Raw genomic sequence first — 18,011 nt, 5'->3', positions numbered from 1 at the left:
CTATATAGCATTTGAAATCAGCACGGTGCGTTTTTTTTTTAAATAATTTTGGGCCAGTCTCTTCAATCTGTAGAATACTGGACTCTGAACTGATAAGATCCATGTAAAATAGGGCGATTGTGATGCTTTTGTTTCTCCTCCTGCAGGCAGCGTGTATTCCTTCCTTGGAATGCGTCAGCTGAGTGCCATATGGAAAGAATGATAGACTTTTAGGCCAAATGTAGAATGAAAGGTCTGATTGAAAAGCTGGAGAAGCAAATGGAAAAACTGATCCTATATGTAGGAAAAGACTTCAGAACACGAAATATATTGTCTTCAGTGAATATATTGAAGCAAGATCTTGGGCCTGATACTTTGAAGAGGAGAGGAGAGTTTCTGCTGCCACAGGTAGAGATGGTATTTTAAAACAAAACATGAGGAAATGATTTGGTTTCTCAAGTGCTTTTCTGATTTCTTTGTTCTAACTCTGCATGCGAAGCAGATGGACTGAGAGTGATCACAGCTTTCTTCGTCCCAGCTGGACCATTTGCCTCACTGGTTTTATGGGAAGCAGTGGTAAGGATAGAAAGTTCAGATAAAAAACATAGCATGGCCCCATAGGCACCCTTTATAGGCTTTTGGAGGCTGAAATTCTCCTTTTATTGACTTTAGAAATAAGACAGTATTGATTGACTCTCAAAAGGTGAAGAATGTTTTCCTTTTTCTTATGATTTTCTGGAGTTTCTTATGGTTTATATGCATTTCAGTTTACATTCATTCCAGTTTATATGCATTTCAATTATGTGGCTTTTCTTTTGATAGTTTTAATAACTTCATTTTTTTTTTTTTTTTTTTTTTTGGTCCTGTTATGGTCACAGGTATTCTGTGTTGACACGGACACCGCTTATGCTGACTCTCCTGAGCACATTATTTTGATGTTTCACATGATTAGTTGCATTATGTCATCAAGTGGATTTTTCAGGGTGAAATAGATCCTGATTATATTGAATAAGAGTGCCTTGTTCTTGCTGTTGCAAGTAAATGATGGTTTGGGTGAACGCATGCTTTTTGAGTCATCCTATATTTCTGACAAAATCATGAAAGTTGCTACCATCTTGTCTTCTCTTGTGGCCAGGGTGGGTCACAAGAGAAGGTGAGCCACCAATGGGTGGCTACGTCCAGTCCATTTGTTCCCCCCTGTGATTTGATTCTTTTTCATCAATTGGATTTTTTTTTTTTAAATGGGAATTCTTTTAACTCTTGCAGTCTACTAACTTAACAAACTTGTGTTTTGATTGTAGGTAACGCACTTCATATTTTTCCTGGAATGTGGTGAGCTCTTTCCCCCCCCCCCCCTTTTTAATTGTGGTCACCTATATATATAACATAAAATTTACTATCTTAACCATTTTCAAGTTTAGGTAGTGTTTAAGTATATTCACATTGTTGACAGATCTCCAGAACTCTTTTCATCTTGCAAAACTGAAACTCAGTACCCGTTAAACAACAAGTCCCATTCCCTCCTCTCCTAGACCCTGGTAACCACCCTTCCCTCTATGAATTTGACTACTCTAGGTGTCTCATATAAGTGGAATCACAAAGTACTTGTCTTTTTGTTACTGGCTTATTTCACTTAGCATAATGCCCTTAAGGTTTATCCATGTTGTAATATGTGTCAGAATTTTCTTCTTTTTTAAGGCTGAATACTATTCCATGGTATTTCTATACTACACTGTTCATCCATTCACTTGTTGATGGATCCTTGAGTTGCTTCCACTTTTTGGCTATTGTGAATAATGTTGCTACGAACATGGGTGAACCAGTATCTCTTTAAGAACCTGTTTTCAATTCTTTTTTTTTTATTTAAAAAAAATTTTTTTTAATGTTTTTATTTACTTTTGAGACAGAGAGAGACAAAGCATGAGCAGGGGAGGGGCAGAGATAGAGGGAGACACAGAATCCAAAGCAGGCTTCAGGCTCTGAGCTGTCAGCACAGAGCCCAACGTGGGGCTCAAACTCACGGACTGCGAGATCATGACCTGAGCCAAAGTCGGATGCCCAACCGACTGAGCCACCCAGGTGCCCTGATTTTTTAAATGTTTATTTATTTTTGAGAAAGAGAGAGACAGTGCATGAGCAGGAAAGGGGCAGAGAGAGAGACACACACACAGAATCCAAAGCAGGCTCCAGACTCTGAGCTGTCAGCACAGAGCCTGATGCGGGGCTTGAACTCACGGACCACGAGATCATGACCTATGCTAAAGTTGGACACTTAACCGACTGAGCCACCCAGGTGCCCTGATTCCTTTTTTTTTTTTTTTTTTAATGTTTTATTGATTTTTGAGAAAGCACAAGTGGGGAAGGGGCAGAGAGAGAGGGACAGAGGATCTGAAGAGGGCTCTGCACTAACAGCAGCAAGCCTGATGGGGGGCTTTAACTCACAAACTGCATGATCATGACCTGAGCTGGAGTCAGACACTCGACTGACTGAGCTTCCTGGACGCCCTCAACTTTTGGTTATATATCCAGAAGTGGAATTGCTGGGTCATATGAGAATTCCATGTTTAACTTTTTGAGGAACCACCATCCTGAGCTGAGCCATTTTACCAGCAGCACATACAGTATCATCAGCAGTAAAATAAAGGCTCCAATTTCTTCACATCCCTGCTAATACTTATTTTCTGCTGTTTTGGTAGCAGTCATTCTAACGGATGTGAGGTGGTATCTTGTAGTTTTGATTTGCTTTCCCTCATTATTCAGATGTTGACTGTATTGGCCTGTGTCTTTTGGCCATTTGTATATGGAGAAATGTTCAAGTTTTTTATTCATGTTTTAATTGGGTTGTTGGATTTTTTTTGTTGAGTTGTAGGAGTTCTTTATGTATCCTGGATATTAACTCCCTTTTAGATTTAGGATTTGCAATATTTTCTCCCTTTCCGTGGATTGTATTTTTACTTTTTTTTTTTTTTAATGTTTATTTTTGAGAGAGTGTTAGTGGGGGAGGGGCAGAGAGCGAAGGAGACAGCAGATCTGAAGCAGGCTCTGTGATGTTAGCACAGAGCCCAACGCGGGGCTCGAACTCACAAACCGTGAGATCATGACCTGGGCCAAAGTCAGAAGCTTAACCAACTGAGCCACCCAGGCGTCCCTGTATTGTTACTTTTTGTTTGTGTCCTTTGCACAGAAGTTTTAAATTTTGATTTAGTCCGTCTCATCTGTTTTTTTGTGGTGAGCTCTTTAAGTCTACGAATTTAACATCTTTTAAGAAAAGTTTGCTTTTATTGTGAAATCACTGTTGTGCCATTTGTCCTTCTCAGATATACCAGTTATCCTTAAATTGAATCTCTACTTTCAGTGCTCCCTAGCCATAACATCTAAGGAGTCTAGTAAATTCTGTTATTATAAGTGCGTGTGATTTTTCTCAAGCTCATCTTCCATGGCGTCAACTTGATTTTCTGTAGTGGCATTTCTGCCTGCTGTAGTTTTAAACTTACAGTGTCAGCGGTGATATTATTTTTCTTCTTCTTATTTTTTTTTGCTTTTACTTTTTAAAGTTACACATGGTTGCATTTTTTTTTTTTAATGTTTATTTATTTTGAGAAACACAGAGAATAAGTGGGGCAGGGGCAGAGAGAGAAAGAGGGAGAGAGAGAATCCCAAGCAGGCTCTGTGCTGTCAGTGCAGAGCCTGACGCAGGGCTTGATCCCATGACTGTGAGATCATGACCTGAGCCGAAATCAAGAGTTGGACACTTAACTGACCGAGCCACCCAGGTGCCCCTAAAGTTTTACATGTTTGTGATGTAAAGTGTCAAGCAGCTGTATGAGGCTTGCTCAAGAAAAGGAACTCCTTTCTCCCTACCATTGTACCCTTGCCATAGCTAGCATTTTTAATTGTTTTAGTTACTTTGTTCAGTATTTGCATTGCACCTCCGAGATTTTTTACTTCTACTTTTTGACATATTAGTTTTAAATACTTATGTATATCCCACGTGGAAGATGTGCCTTACACATATTCCCATCTATACCTCTCCATCCTAATATAGTTAGGTCGTGATTTTGATTAGGCCACTACTCAGTGTTAATGCCATCATGACCTTGTTAATGTTAATAGTCGAGCCATCTAGAATTTTAGAAAAAGAGTCCTTTTTCCTCTTCTGCAAATTCTTACAAGAGGAAAAAAGTTTTAATCATTCTTTTTATATTTACTTAGTCTTCTGTGTGCTTAGCATTCTGTGTACTCATTCAGTCCTAAACTCTGTCAGTTCTAGAAGTCTCCTCTCAATAGATCCAGGTTGGACAGTTATTCCATCAAGGCTGCTTTTTGAGTCCTATTACCTGTCATCCATTTATGCCAGAAATTCCTTTTGTTTTACACTCCTATTCCTGTATTACATGCCTTTCTTTTTCTCATTTTCCTCCCTGTTTTGCCAAAGAACATCCTCCAATAGAATTGGAGGTTGTAAATCACTTGCCTCATTGTCTTTTAGCTTCCTGGTTGCTGTTGAGAAGTCCAAAGACTTTCTGATCCCTAATTCTTTGTTTATGAGCCTCCCTCACCAACCCTCCCCCTCACCCCCCCCCCCCCATTTCTGATTGGTCACAGGATTTTTTTTCTATCCCTACTGTTTAAAAAGTTTCCATGATGGTGTGCTTAATGTGGGCGTATTAAAATCAGGTGGGCAGATAGGCAGGCACTCAGTAGACCCTAACAGTCAACAAACTTAAGACTTTCTACTTTAGGTAATGTTTCCAGGTATGTGACCCTCCCCTCCCCCACCCCTCCCCACCCTGTTTCCTTTATTCTTTCATTCTGGAATTGCTTTCGATTTAGCCTTTGGATCTCCTGGGCTGCTCCTCTACCATTTTCCTTCTTACTGTTCTCTTTTCCTTTGTTTTTTGCTCTACATTTTGGGCAAGTTTCTTAACTTGATATTCCAATCCTTCTACTACTGCATTTTGAATTAGCAGTTTCTAAGTATCCCGCTTTTGTTTCAGTGGGTGCAGTGTCATCTTTCTGATGTTACTACTGCTAAATGTTTTCATCTGCTCAGATTCGAGAGCAGAGTCTTAGTCCTTAGGTGAAGGACTGAAGCCTGGCTTCAGATGGTGGTTAGCTTTGGTAGGGGGAATAAATACCAAGACAAGCTATAGCTATGACCTCCCTGTATCACATCTTCTTGTTCTCCAGGTTTGAGGTTCAGAGTTTTTTTCTGCTTGGTTTCTGCCAGACTGTAGAGCTCTCTGCAGAAGGATACCACAAATTTCAAGCCTGAAAAAATTTCCTACTTCATCTAAAAGCTTCTATTTATGTGTAACACTTTTCTAAAACTTTGAGGATAAATTTATTGTTTCCTGGTTTTAGCACTGATGACTTCTTTCCCCCTTTAGTACTTTTTGTTCATCTGTTATGTTTTGGGGGATGACAACTTTGAAATCTTTACCCCTGTAAGCCGCCCCGCCCCCACCACCCCAGCTTCATTTTCTGCTTCACAAAAACTATTTTTTGCTTTATTTTTATTCTGTTTTCTGATTTATTCACTACCTTCATTTAAGTTCATAATTCAGAATTTTTTCTTTTTTCTTTTTTTTTTGGTTAATGCAGACTCATTCTAATCACATAATTTTTAAAGTTTTTTTTTTAATGTAGTACACCTATTATTAAGTAAATATTTGCTCTATCCTAGAATCTTCCCTTCTCTTGAAGCATAATATTTTTCATTTGCCTGGTGGGTTTGGATTTTTCTCTGTTGCTTATCCGTAGAGAGGGAGGTCTATGCATGTGCAGTATTGGGTATTGCCCTGTGTTCTTTCAAGAGACCGAAATGAGTCACTGTTTGACTCAAGTCCAGATGGAGGAAAATGGTTAGATTTATAGTAGATTAATTTGCCAATTAGAAATTCATCTTCCTTTGAGGCCGAGGGAGCCAGCATCGGCTACAGAAGTAAACAAAGGGGAGTTCGCCTCAGAACCAGACTTTCTTTTAGGTATTTGGTGTGGCACTCAGCAGTTAGTAATAAGGTCATTGTCACTTAGTAACGTTGGCCATGTCGGAAGCCAGCTGGTAGAGGTTTCCCCCCGACATGTTTTCTGGGGGCAGTCCTCATGGCCACATGTAAATCAGAAGTAAATACAGCCAGAGATAACTTGTTCAGCTGAAGCCAGGAACCCCTTTTAAGGAGTGAGTGTATTTTAAATGTACTCCAATGCTTCCTGGCTTTGTTCCATCCAACTCTCATTCCTCTGAACTAGGAGTGTCATTATGAGTCTGTTAAGGTCTCTTTTGCTTATTTTCTGTCCATTCAGTGTAGTTTTGCATGAAGGGGATATTGTACCTTCGTCCATCCGTCAGCTTCCCATATTAATTCTTTCTAGTCTATTTTTCTGAAAATGTAAGCCAGTTGTTCCATCTATGGCTTCTAGGGCTGATTTCAGGATAGTTCCTATTTTTGTTGGTTATTGGTTATTTCTCTAATAATCTGGCGCAGGAGGAATGAGCCGATGTAGCTCTCTTATTTGTGGATTGTGTTTTGTACATCTGTTTTGAATTGTAGGGAGGGATAATGAGGTAATTCATACCCAATGACTACAGGGGAATAGATGAATGGACCAGTAAATAAGTAAGTGACAGCTGATCTTGTGCAAGTGAGGAGCATGAGAGGTGGTTTGTGGTTTTGTGAAGAATGGCACAGACCAGAAGAGATGCCTAGGACGGAGAATGAAGAGGAGAGGAGGGGCAACAGTAATGACCCAAGGGTAGCTGGGTTCAATGGGGCCAACCCCTATCACTCTGTGGCTGGAGCACAGTCTTCCAGCTCAAGCAAAGGAAGCAGAGAGCTGGGTTGATGGCAGATTGGAAGAACTACAGGACAGGCATCCAAATGCTTGGGAGAGTTTGGAGAGAGATGAATTTCTATAGAAATCCAGTTAGTGCTGTGGTTGCCATTGTGAGGCTCTGGGAAAGCAGGGGACCAACATGTCTAAGTGAGCTGGCTTACTTGCTTAGGGACTGAATGGAATTATTCAAGATGTCTTGTCATCTTGTCTAGCTCCCCCCCCCCCCCCATGATTTGTGCAGTTTGGTAAATAAGCTGGGAGGTAAGTCTTATAAATGTCATTTTAGGACTTCACTCCCACGAGACAGCTGATTGATATCCTTTGAGGTAGTATTGCTTAGCCCTTGTTTTTTTAGAGTTAAGTCACCATATGCCATTTCATAAAGGGCTCCTATCATGTGAGAATAGGTTCGACAAAAGCCTCCCAACTAGACAGGTCTGAAATGCTTTAGGAGAAGGCAGTTAATTTTCTGCCTTATTTTCTTTCTTTCTTCTTGAATAGATGAAGCTACCAGTCTGGGCTATCTATTAGACAGCTCAAGGACATGTAATGTACATGTAATGTACATCAGAACTAGGAACACATCATTACAGTTTTCTACAAAGGAGAGCGGGTGGTGCAGGATTCTCTGTTTCAGAGTTTGGGGAAATTAGTTACCCTGTAGGACCTCTGACTTCCATGCTGCTGTCTTCAGGACTATCTGAAACTTTTGCTTAAGAAAACTCTAAGCCCTTTCTCTCCTTACTTTGTGTTCACGCAGGGGGCTAGTCTGCAGAAAGAGCATGGCCTGGCGTGGGGCCTGGTTCAGGTGTCAGCTCCCTTATTTCTGGGCTGTGAGGCTTTGGGTGTGTGCATGCTGCACAACCTTTCAAAGCCCCAGGGTTTCTGTCCATGAGATGAGTTAACAGTGTCTGTCTCAAACTGTATGTGAAACGAGTTCTTCAGTGCTCAGCCTCTCTTTGGCTTTCATTAAAACCCAGTCTTCCACCTTCCCTCCTTTGCTTTTTTTTAGTGTTTTATTCATTTTATTTTTTTGAGAGGGAGAGAGAGAGCGCATGTGCACGTGAGCGGGGGTGGGGCAGAGAGAGAGGGGGACAGAGGATCTGAAGTGGGCTCTGCGCTGACAGGCTGACAGCAGCAAGCCCAATGCAAGGCTTGAACTCACAAACTATGAGATCATGACCTGAGCCAAAGTCAGATGCTCAACCCACTGAGCCACCCAGATGCCCCTCCCACTTTGGTTTTTAGCAGGGATGCCATCTGGCATATTCATCATATGTACTTCTATATCCTTTTCTGCACTACAGGCTAGCTGCCCACTATTCACCTTTCAGGCAATTCTCTGTACTCTGAATATTGAAAATATTTTAAGTGGGTATTGCTTAACGACTTAGCTTGGCAGAAATGATAAGGCCTGAGCACATAGCATGAGTCTTTAAGAATAGAATCTCACTTGCCTGCTTCTTTTCGGCGTTTTGGTTATCATGCTCTTGATACATTCATCCGTCCACACAAAACATGATAGGGCAAGACAACGTGAATTAGAAATACATGAAAAGGATAAAAGAAATATAAAAAGATAGGGGTGATAAAGATAAAATGATACGAGGACAAAACAGCGCACCATAGGGGTCCCGTAATTTCCTCAGTGTAGGCTTGGCACTCGAGCAGAAAGGCACTCCCACGTACATATACCTTTCTCCCAGGCTGCTCACTTAAATTCACAGTACAGTAAACAATGCCCCCCGCCCCCAGCCCAAAGCTACGGCTAAGAACATCAGTGTTATCTGAGGGCACCTAAGGAATTTTGTGTTGAATGTTATACCAAAGTAGTTTGACAGCTTTACTTGTTAAGAACTATAGTCTCTCTAACAGAGGGAAGAAAATAGGAAGGGGCCGCAGTTCTAAACAAAAGCTTAAAGCAATTGAAACTATAGTATGAAGGATAATGTGCAGTCAGAATAAAAATCAGAATTTAAAGTTCATAGAAGTTGCTGCCAAACCTAGATTATTTATTAGGAAGCAGTTGCGAGGTTTTGCGACTTACCCAGCATCATCAGCTAATACAGAGCAGTGCCAGAGGGTTTGGGGTTCAGAAGACTTGGGTTAAGTATGCAGCTCAAGACTTAAATCTTTACTTTTACTGTAATGAAAAGTATCATTTTCCAGGAGTTAAAAGTGTTCAGGTATCGTCTTGCATGCTAGTGAAACTAGAAAGTACATTTCCAGACAAAAGCGTCCTGAGGTCAGGGCAGGCTCAGTTTTATTCTTTATGCTCCTGGTTCATGGTAGATGTTCAATAAATATGTTGTCAATAAAAGAAAGGATATTGTTAGGTGCTATGAAAGCTAAAAATGAGAAATTTTCTTCAAATGGAGGAATTGTCTTAAATTCTTTTTCTAAAATTTTTTTAATGTTTTTATTTTTGAGAGAGAGACAGAGCGAGTGGGAAAGGGGCAGAGAAAGAGAGGGAGACATAGAATCCAAAGCAGGCTCCAGGTTGTCAGCCCAGAGCCCGACGCAGGGCTCAAACTCATGAGCCATGAGATCATGACCTGAGCTGAAGTCGGATGCTCAACCGACTGAGCCACCCAGGTGCCCCACAGTTGTCTTAAATTCTTAAAAAAAATTCCCTCTGGACTGAATTGCAGTGTGGAAACAGTCACATCAGTCTTGTGACAGAAATTGGGCCACGCTTTCCTGCAGAGAACTCAGCATCTTTTTGAGTTTTCTTAACATATTAATATCAGTAGGCGTGTTTATATTTTGTGCATATCTAGCGTCCTCTCTCCGAGGATGTCACAAAGACTGTAGAGGTGCACTTTTCCCCCACTCCTGTGCGAGACTGACTCACGAAGCCCTCCCACCTCCTCCCACCCCCACCACCTTTTGGAGTACTTACTTCATTCTCGTAACTGACTCCTATAACATTAGGATGTCTTGCCTTTTTTTAAAAATCTTAGTGGTGACTATGTTTCCTGAGGAAATGTAAACATGGAACGTACTCAATTGTCGTATGTTCCATACTAGACTGGGACTTGATTGTGCCTCTAGTCCTGGTTCTGTCATGAATGAAATGTATGGCTAGTTTCTTTTCTTCTCCACACCTCAGTTTTTTCATCTGCAAGCGGGTATGCTTGGACTGGGTGATCTTTGAGACACTTGATGGTATTATTCTCTTTGCCCTTTCTGTTTAAACTGTCAGTTATCAATCGTGGGTCACCTGCTTATTGTTGAATGAAGAATGGGCTCTCCCCTTGGCCCACTACCCCCAGCTTTATCGCTTGAAACTGCCTCCCCGAAACATGTAGCCAGCAAGGAGACCTGGATTCAGACTTCTGACTATGCATCAGTGTAACATGATTTGGGTGAATGGTACAGAAGTGCTGGCTCTGAGATGTTAGATGCTGTCTACCGGATTCTTTTCTTTTAGTGTTTTTCTTACTGTTTTTTTTCTGTTGTGAGAGAGAGAGAGTGCGAGTAGGGGTGGGGGAGCAGCAGAGAGGGAGAGGGAGACACCGAATCCGAAGCAGGCTCTAGGCTCTGAGCTGTCAGCATGGAGCCCGACACGGGTTTTGAACTCATGAACTGCGAGATCATGACCTGAGCCAAAGTCGGATGCTTGACTGACTGAGCCACCCAGGCGCCCCCCTCCCCCCCACAACTGGATTCTTCTTTTCATTAAGCCAGTAGTTGGCATATGCAACGGGGGATTTTTGCTTCCTCTGGCCAGGAAGGAAGTGCTCGTCCTTTGAGGCTAAATGTGGGTTTTCCTCTCTTTTTCCAGGTACACAGTTTCTCCTAGCATGACCGTGATCTGATCAGCAGCTAACATAACTTGACTCCTGTGTCTGGTGCCACTGTGCTGGGGCCTGGTCACTGCCCACAACTACAGAGCTGCCATGGTGACCACCTTTACTTCCACCCCCGCAAATTCACAGCCCCAGGTAAGTGATTCAACCTGGTATAAGTTTGGGCTTATTAATCTTAATTTTGTCAAATATTTACACTGAGTTTCCGAAAGTACGTTTCACTCTAGGGATGGTGTGTAGCCTTCTAATTGTCATTTGGTGGGCATTTGGCTAATAGTGCTTTTATGAAGGAGGTTCTCTTTAGTTCAAGAAGCAGCTGGGACGGTGAGCAAGTGATTATAGCAAGCCAGCCTCTGTTGGTACGAATCTGGGTTTTCAGTGGTTAGAATGTCTGGCTATTCCTATAGGTATCAAACTCCCAGTCAAGATGGTCAGTTGTAAATCCTGCTGCTCTCCCTCTCTTGGCTTTCTGTAGGGTTTTAATGAATATCTCAGGACAGAGCTAATCTTACACCAAGTTTTCTGAATGTGGTCTCTAGGTCTTCTTCCTGTAATTATTTTGAACTTCTAGGAACTTTGAAAGGAAGATGTAAGTCCAGAAACTTCTGAACAGTAGTCATGGGTTACTTTCTCTGTCCAGTGAAGAAGAACAGTTGCATGGCAAGAATATTTTCTTCAGATTATTTTACAGTCTGATCTATTAGCGTATTAACCAGATTCTTTCAGTTTTAGCAGACAGTGTGGTACAGTCGGGGAAAAGAGCCTTTGGATTCGGTAGGCTTGAATTCACATCCTGATTGTTGGATAGCCTTAGACATGGTAACCTCACTCCGCTTCAATTTCTTCTCACGTCACCATACTTCGCAGGATGGTTGTATGGATTAAACGATAGGATATATACAGAACTCATAGTAGGTACTCAACAATTATAGTTTTCCATCTGCACTTCCTTCACCTTCTCCCCCTCCTTTTAGAGTGTAATCCCCCCCATCTCATTCATGACCATCATTTTTAAGCCATGGTTAAAGAAAAAAACTATACCTTTGAAAAAGAGCCGTATTGATTGAACTTTAAATCTTGATGCAGAATATTTTTTCACCCTTCTTTTGTCCATCTTTTGGACATCATTTTTCAGGCTACTAAATTCTGTATGCATTTCAAGTAGGGGTATTTGGAGGAGGGTTGAAGGAGGAAGGGGTAGGGAAAAGGGAACATTTTTACTTCATTTACTATAAATGCTTTTTGTCTCTTTTAAAAAATTTAAAAAAAGACCTTGGAATTTTATGATATGGATAAAGTCCTCCTTTATTTACCATTTTATTTTTTATTTTTTAATTTTTTTTTTAATTTTTTTTTTTCAACGTTTATTTATTTTTGGGACAGAGAGAGACAGAGCATGAACGGGGGAGGGGCAGAGAGAGAGGGAGACACAGAATCTGAAACAGGCTCCAGGCTCTGAGCCATCAGCCCAGAGCCTGACGCGGGGCTCGAACTCCCGGACCGCAAGATCGTGACCTGGCTGAAGTCGGACGCTTAACCAACTGCGCCACCCAGGCGCCCCTATTTACCATTTTAAAGTGTTTGGTATTTTCCAGAAAGCTTAGTGTTACCATCACCATGTGTGTTTCTCTTTCTGGTAAAAGGATCTTGTGTTTTTAGCATTTTCATTGACCTTGGCTATTTGGTTTCCATTCCCCTCGATAGGTTTTTTGGTGCTGCAGAGACTTTGTGACTGGGTAACGAGATTTAGTGCCCACTGACTAGGGTCACCATGTCAGAGTCTGCTTCAGCTGCCTCCAGGCTATAGCCCTTCTTAGTTAGGCCCTAGCACAGCTTTTCTGGGCAAGGATTTTAACACCTCAGTCTTGGTGTCACCATTTGTCCAAATCTCCAGTGGGAGCCTCTTATCCACACATCTCTTTCCTCTCACACAAACTACTATCAGCTGGTGAGTAAGAGAAATATTTCTCAATGACTCATTTAATGAAAATGTTTAACATTGCCCAAGGTAGAAAGAGGTTGTATTTAATATAAACACTTGGGAAAATATGTACTCTTCTAAATCCTCTGTGGGAAGGTAAATTGGTTCAGTCTCTCTGGAGGGCAATTTGACAGTATCTATTCAAATGATATCCCTTTGCACGTACCCTCTTCTCATCTTGGTAACTACGTTAGAAAAACACTTGTACATGAGTCCAAGGAGACATGCATAAAGATATTCATTGAAGGGGCGCCTGGGTGGCGCAGTCGGTTAGGCGTCCGACTTCAGCCAGGTCACGATCTCGCGGTCCGTGAGTTCGAGCCCCGCGTCGGGCTCTGGGCTGATGGCTCAGAGCCTGGAGCCTGTTTCCGATTCTGTGTCTCCCTCTCTCTCTGCCCCTCCCCCGTTCATGCTCTGTTTCTCTCTGTCCCACAAATAAATAAACGTTGAAAAAAAAAAATTAAAAAAAAAAAAAAAAAAAAAAAAAAAAAGATATTCATTGAAGTGTTAGTTGAAGGCCAAGAAGTACAAAACATTCTGAATATACAATAGTGGAATGATAATAAATTCAGGCATGTTGAGATTTAAGTACCATGCAGCAGTTAAAAAAAAATACATATCTCAACACAACTCTATTTCCCTAAGATAGCTGACAGAAAAAGAAAGTAAAATGCAGACTAATTCAGGAAGACATCATTCAAACTGTAGAACCATATGTATTTAGGGATAAACATATGGTACATTAATGTAAACACATAGTGAAAGGTCTAGAACATACATTGCCAACGTGAATGATGTTTTCCCCAAGAGGGCAAAACTTGGATCTTGGGAGATTAAAAAAAAAAAAAAAAAAAAATCCCTTCAAATTTAAACCTACCTGACAATATCTTATTTTTTAATATTTAATTTCTCTCATTAGGGAGAATTGAAGTAAAGTTTTCTCACTGAGAATCACCAGTGGGGAAAAAATAAGTCAAGCACTGGGCTGGATGTACAAGGATCCCCGTAGTCACACTGCCCGGGTTTAAATCCTGGCTCCAACATTTATTGACTGAGCACTTGAGGGTGGAGAAAATGTATCCACCCTCTTAGTCCCTGCATTTCCTCATCTGCAAAATGAACATAATAATTACAGAGCCAATTTCATAGGATTATTTTAAGGATGAAATGAGATATGTATAAAACTTAGAACAAAATCTAGTACAGAGTGCTCAAAACATCTTAGTTAATACTGTTCAGCAAGCTCACAGTGGCTGGCCTGGGGATCCAAGAATAAATAAGATACACAAGGCTTTTGCCTGCAGGGTTTAGAAAATGGAGTGGGACACAGAAAGATGAACAAGAAATTCCAGTGCTGTGTCACAACTGCTATGATGGAAGTATGGCTACTCTAGGAGTGGAAGGGAAGCCTCCAGGAAAGACTTGGAGGACCAGGGGAGGCTTCTGGAAGGAAGACCACCAGGCTAGGAGCTAATGTATCTTGACTTTGACAAGGGAGAAGAAACAGCGTGTGTGAATGTCGAATGTCCCGAGGGAAGAGAGAGAGCGCGCACAGCATTTGGAAGTTAGTTTGGGATAGTTGCACTCTGCTGGGGTGTGAGGTTGTAAGCAGAGATGTGCTAGAGCCTGCTCTGCCGGCGCAGAAGATCTGATTGTTCAATTTTCAGGAGTTGTGTGAACCAGTTGACTTCATGCTTGTAACTTGAAATCAGCCAGGGTGGAGTATTTAACCATGGAAATTGGCTAACACAGTCCCTTACTCTTAAGAGCCCATTGTTAGATATTCATCAGCATACTTCTGGTGGTAGAGGAGGTAGATGGGTTAGGTTACAAGGTTGGAGAAGATTCTGCAGGGCCTTGCAAGCTACACGGAGGAATTTGACGTTAATCTTGAAGCCTGTGTAGGTTTGGAGTTTTGGGTCTGGCTTCAAACCCTGACTTGACAATTTTGGTAAGTTTATTATTTAGTCTCAAGCAGGGTAGTGAGTCTCATTATTCTTAACATATGTTGGGAACAGTAGCCTCTGATAGTTGGAGGCACCCAAGCCCACTGGGAAGGAGTCAGCTGTCAACTAATAGGTCCCAAGGAGAGGGAGTTTGCTCTTCTGGAGAGATACAGACCATTGTTGGGTCACTTAGTTCCCAAGATCCTCTGGCGAATGATGGGCCTCCTAATTACCTATATGTCAATTCTTCGCATGTAATTTGTGCTGTCAGATTTTCATCCAAGGCTGACTTGCCCTAGCCCCCAAGTCTGTATTGATGTCTACTCTTCCAACATCAAGGTTTCTCCAGGTTCAGAGAAGATAAAAGTAATTTAAATATGGCATCTCTTCAGGCAAGGCGTAATAAGCATTTCACTCCATCAGCTTAGCCTGGTATTGTCTGGCACATCAACTTGCATTCTTTCAGAGTGAATTCAGGGACCTGTGTAAAGATACACCCACATTCAAGTGTGAAAGGCCTGACAATCCTTTTCTAAGGCAAAAACAACAATTAAAAAAAAAAACAAAAACCCTTTGGTTTTGTTTTCCTCTATTCATTTGGTAACAAAGAGAATTTTTCTAATCAAGGCTGCCTAATACTAGATATAAGCTAATTAATATGGACAGATAGCCTGTGATTGTTTCAGACAATAATAGGGAAGAAAGCTTCCATTGTCACCCCCGCTGGGGTTGCTGCTTAGCGAGTGAAAGATAGGCCTTGTGCTTTGAAGTGGGACAAGTTTGTATTCCCTGCTTTCCTCCCGACTAGACGGTAAGGCGGATTTTTGTTTTCTTCTGTTGAGAAAGCACCTTGTTCTTATGTAGTTAGATAAATACAGAGGCGAAACTGGACTAGCGGCAGCAGGGAGGCCGTGCGTAGCTGATTTATAGCTGTGTTAGTCCAGGCACCGTTAAAGAGTTCCTTACCCAAGGAAAGCTTCAGGGATGAACAGGAACATGTCATCATTAGGTTGAATTAACGTGTTCATGTCCTGCAGATATGGGCGTGGGGTGGAGGTGGGATAGGAAATCAAACAACTTGCCACTGTAAATGGTCATTTTCTGTTTCTAGAACTCTGTTTAGCATTACTTTAATTGTGCTTCATCCAATTACTGTGGGTAGAGGATGGATGAAAAGTTTTATTTTCCTTTTGAATGGAAGGGTCAGTAGTTCAATACATGCATGAATGGTTTGGCCTCTCTCAAAGCCAGGACCAGTATTGAGAATTTCAAAGGTATTCAGATCCTACACCTGGGATTCCAGTAAGGGAGGACTGTATGGTATCAGTTATTTATAAGGTATTTCATTCTGCTCTCAATTGTGAAGTGACCTTCTTGGTTTTAAGCCCAGGAAACAAAAGCTGTTTTCGAACGTCCATGTGATTTCCTGTAGCTGTCATGTCAAAGGCATGAATTTGGGTACTCAGTGTCTTGACAGAGTGCTCCTCTAGTTCTGATCCAGCCTTTAGATGTGACACAATGAGGTCTCTACTTAAGGAAGTCTCTATTTGTCATCTGGTGGAAGACCAGCATTTTTGAACATCATTACCAATAGGTTACTCTGACAAAATCCATCATATTTCCAAAGTTTGGTTTTAGAGGTTTACTTCTGGTGTCAGAGACTAGATACTTTTGGATTAAAGCAATTCCATGTTTAATGGGTTGCATTTTGTCTTTTTTTGTTTTGTTTTTTAGACCTTTTTATGATGGCAGTTTTCAAACATTCACAAAAATAAAAAAGGATAATGTAACAAATACCAATATAGCCATCACCTAGATTCAACAGTTGTTAGTATTTTGCCATACCTGTTTCACTTCCTCCCATTTTGGGGGGAGGAGGAACCGCTGTAAAGCAAATGCATGGCATCGTGTCCTCTCACCTCAACCCTTGTACATCAATATGCATCTCTAAAAATAGTTCATTTATATAGCCATAATACTGTTATCACACTTGACAAAATTTAATTGTTTTCTTAATGTTTATTTTTGAGAGAGCGAGATAGAGCGTGAGCAGGGGAGGGGCAGAGAGAGAGGGAGACACAGAAACAGAAGCAGGCTCCAGGCTCTGAGTTACCAGCACAGAGCCCGACAAGGGGCCCGAACCCATGAACTGTGAGATCACGACCTGAGCTGAAGTCCGTCCGGTGCTTAACTGACTGAGCCACCTAGGACCCCACACACTTAACAAAATTTAAAACAACTGCTTAATATCATTTTATACTCCTCCATATTCAGATTTCCCCAACTGCTTTTCTAAGAAGTAGTTTTGCAGTTATGTTATCTTCTAAAAACATTGGTCAGATCAGTTTTCTTCTCCACAAAACCATTTGATGACTTTTTAAGATTTAAAAGACAAGCCCAGGGGCGCCTGGGTGGCGCAGTCGGTTGAGCGTCCGACTTCAGCCAGGTCACGATCTCGCGGTCCGTGAGTTCGAGCCCCGCGTCGGGCTCTGGGCTGATGACTCAGAGCCTGGAGCCTGTTTCTGATTCTGTGTCTCCCTCTCTCTCTGCCCCTCCCCCGTTCATGCTCTGTCTCTCTCTGTCCCAAAAAAATAAACGTTAAAAAAAAAAAATTAAAAAAAAAATAAAAGACAAGCCCATATCCCCCCTTTATTCTCTAAGTCGGAAATAGATTGACCTAGCAACCAGAATGTTTCACCACTCAAGGATAGAAAAATTAGACCCATACCGAAGGTTCCAAAGTAAGAGAACGATTATAAGTGTTAAATTATTAGTCACAAACGTAAGGAATTGCAGATACCTTGGTAGTGCTTTCAGACAAAAGCGTGAACAATTTGAGTATGAAGTATGTTTCCAGGGCCACACAACAAAGACATAGTGTGGTCTGGCTTCATCAAACATGGAACTGAGGAAAGAGCATGGGCTTAGATGTAGGTGAATTTTGGCTCAAGTCCCATGCCCTCCTAGGGCGTGTTTCAATATAGGTATCTTTTCCAGTTTTATTTCTTTTAATCTCTAGAATTCAAACTATACTGTGCTCCCAAATGTAAATGGCAAAATATCCATTCGGCATAACATGGCGCCTTAGATACCTGACATGAAATCATTTCCTTTCTCTCCCTCCCACCCCCCCATAATTGTTCTAAGAATACTTTACAGGGAGAAGGTGGTTACCTCTGCATATGGTGTGTGTAGATGATGTGCTTATGTTGTATGCCAGAAGATCCATCAAAGGAAAGCCAAGTTAGATAAACAGTCTAAGGAAAACTCCAATGCATTGCCAGGAATAAATGCATGTGTAGATAAACACTGAGATTTCTGACTTACTCTATCTTGAACCATGTTTCTATTAGAGGTAAAATTTGTTCTCATATTGCAATTTAAATTCATCTATGCTCCCTTTTGTGTTTATAAGCTCAGATAAAGCTTGAGAGGATATTTTATTTCAGAGCATGA

At 41.3% G+C, this 18,011-nt stretch overlaps 1 protein-coding gene across 2 annotated transcripts in view; it reads left to right on the top strand.

Annotated features, from left to right (window-relative positions):
• Nucleotides 1–18,011, top strand: part of LPAR1 (lysophosphatidic acid receptor 1) — a 362,490-nt gene that overhangs the window by 269,249 nt on the left and 75,230 nt on the right. For both annotated transcript variants that reach the window (XM_086683697.1, XM_086683698.1), the window contains 2 exons: nucleotides 147–387; nucleotides 10,604–10,763. In XM_086683697.1, coding sequence (XP_086539823.1) covers nucleotides 10,719–10,763 — 45 coding nt within the window. In that variant the 5' untranslated portion in view covers nucleotides 147–387; nucleotides 10,604–10,718. The remainder of the gene's footprint in view (nucleotides 1–146; nucleotides 388–10,603; nucleotides 10,764–18,011) is intronic.

The sequence above is a fragment of the Puma concolor genome, chromosome D4 (assembly GCF_028749965.1).
Source record: "Puma concolor isolate L17-30 chromosome D4, mPumCon1.1.hap2, whole genome shotgun sequence".
NCBI classification, from domain to species: domain Eukaryota; kingdom Metazoa; phylum Chordata; class Mammalia; order Carnivora; family Felidae; genus Puma; species Puma concolor.
This window is presented reverse-complemented; position numbering and strand designations above follow the sequence as displayed.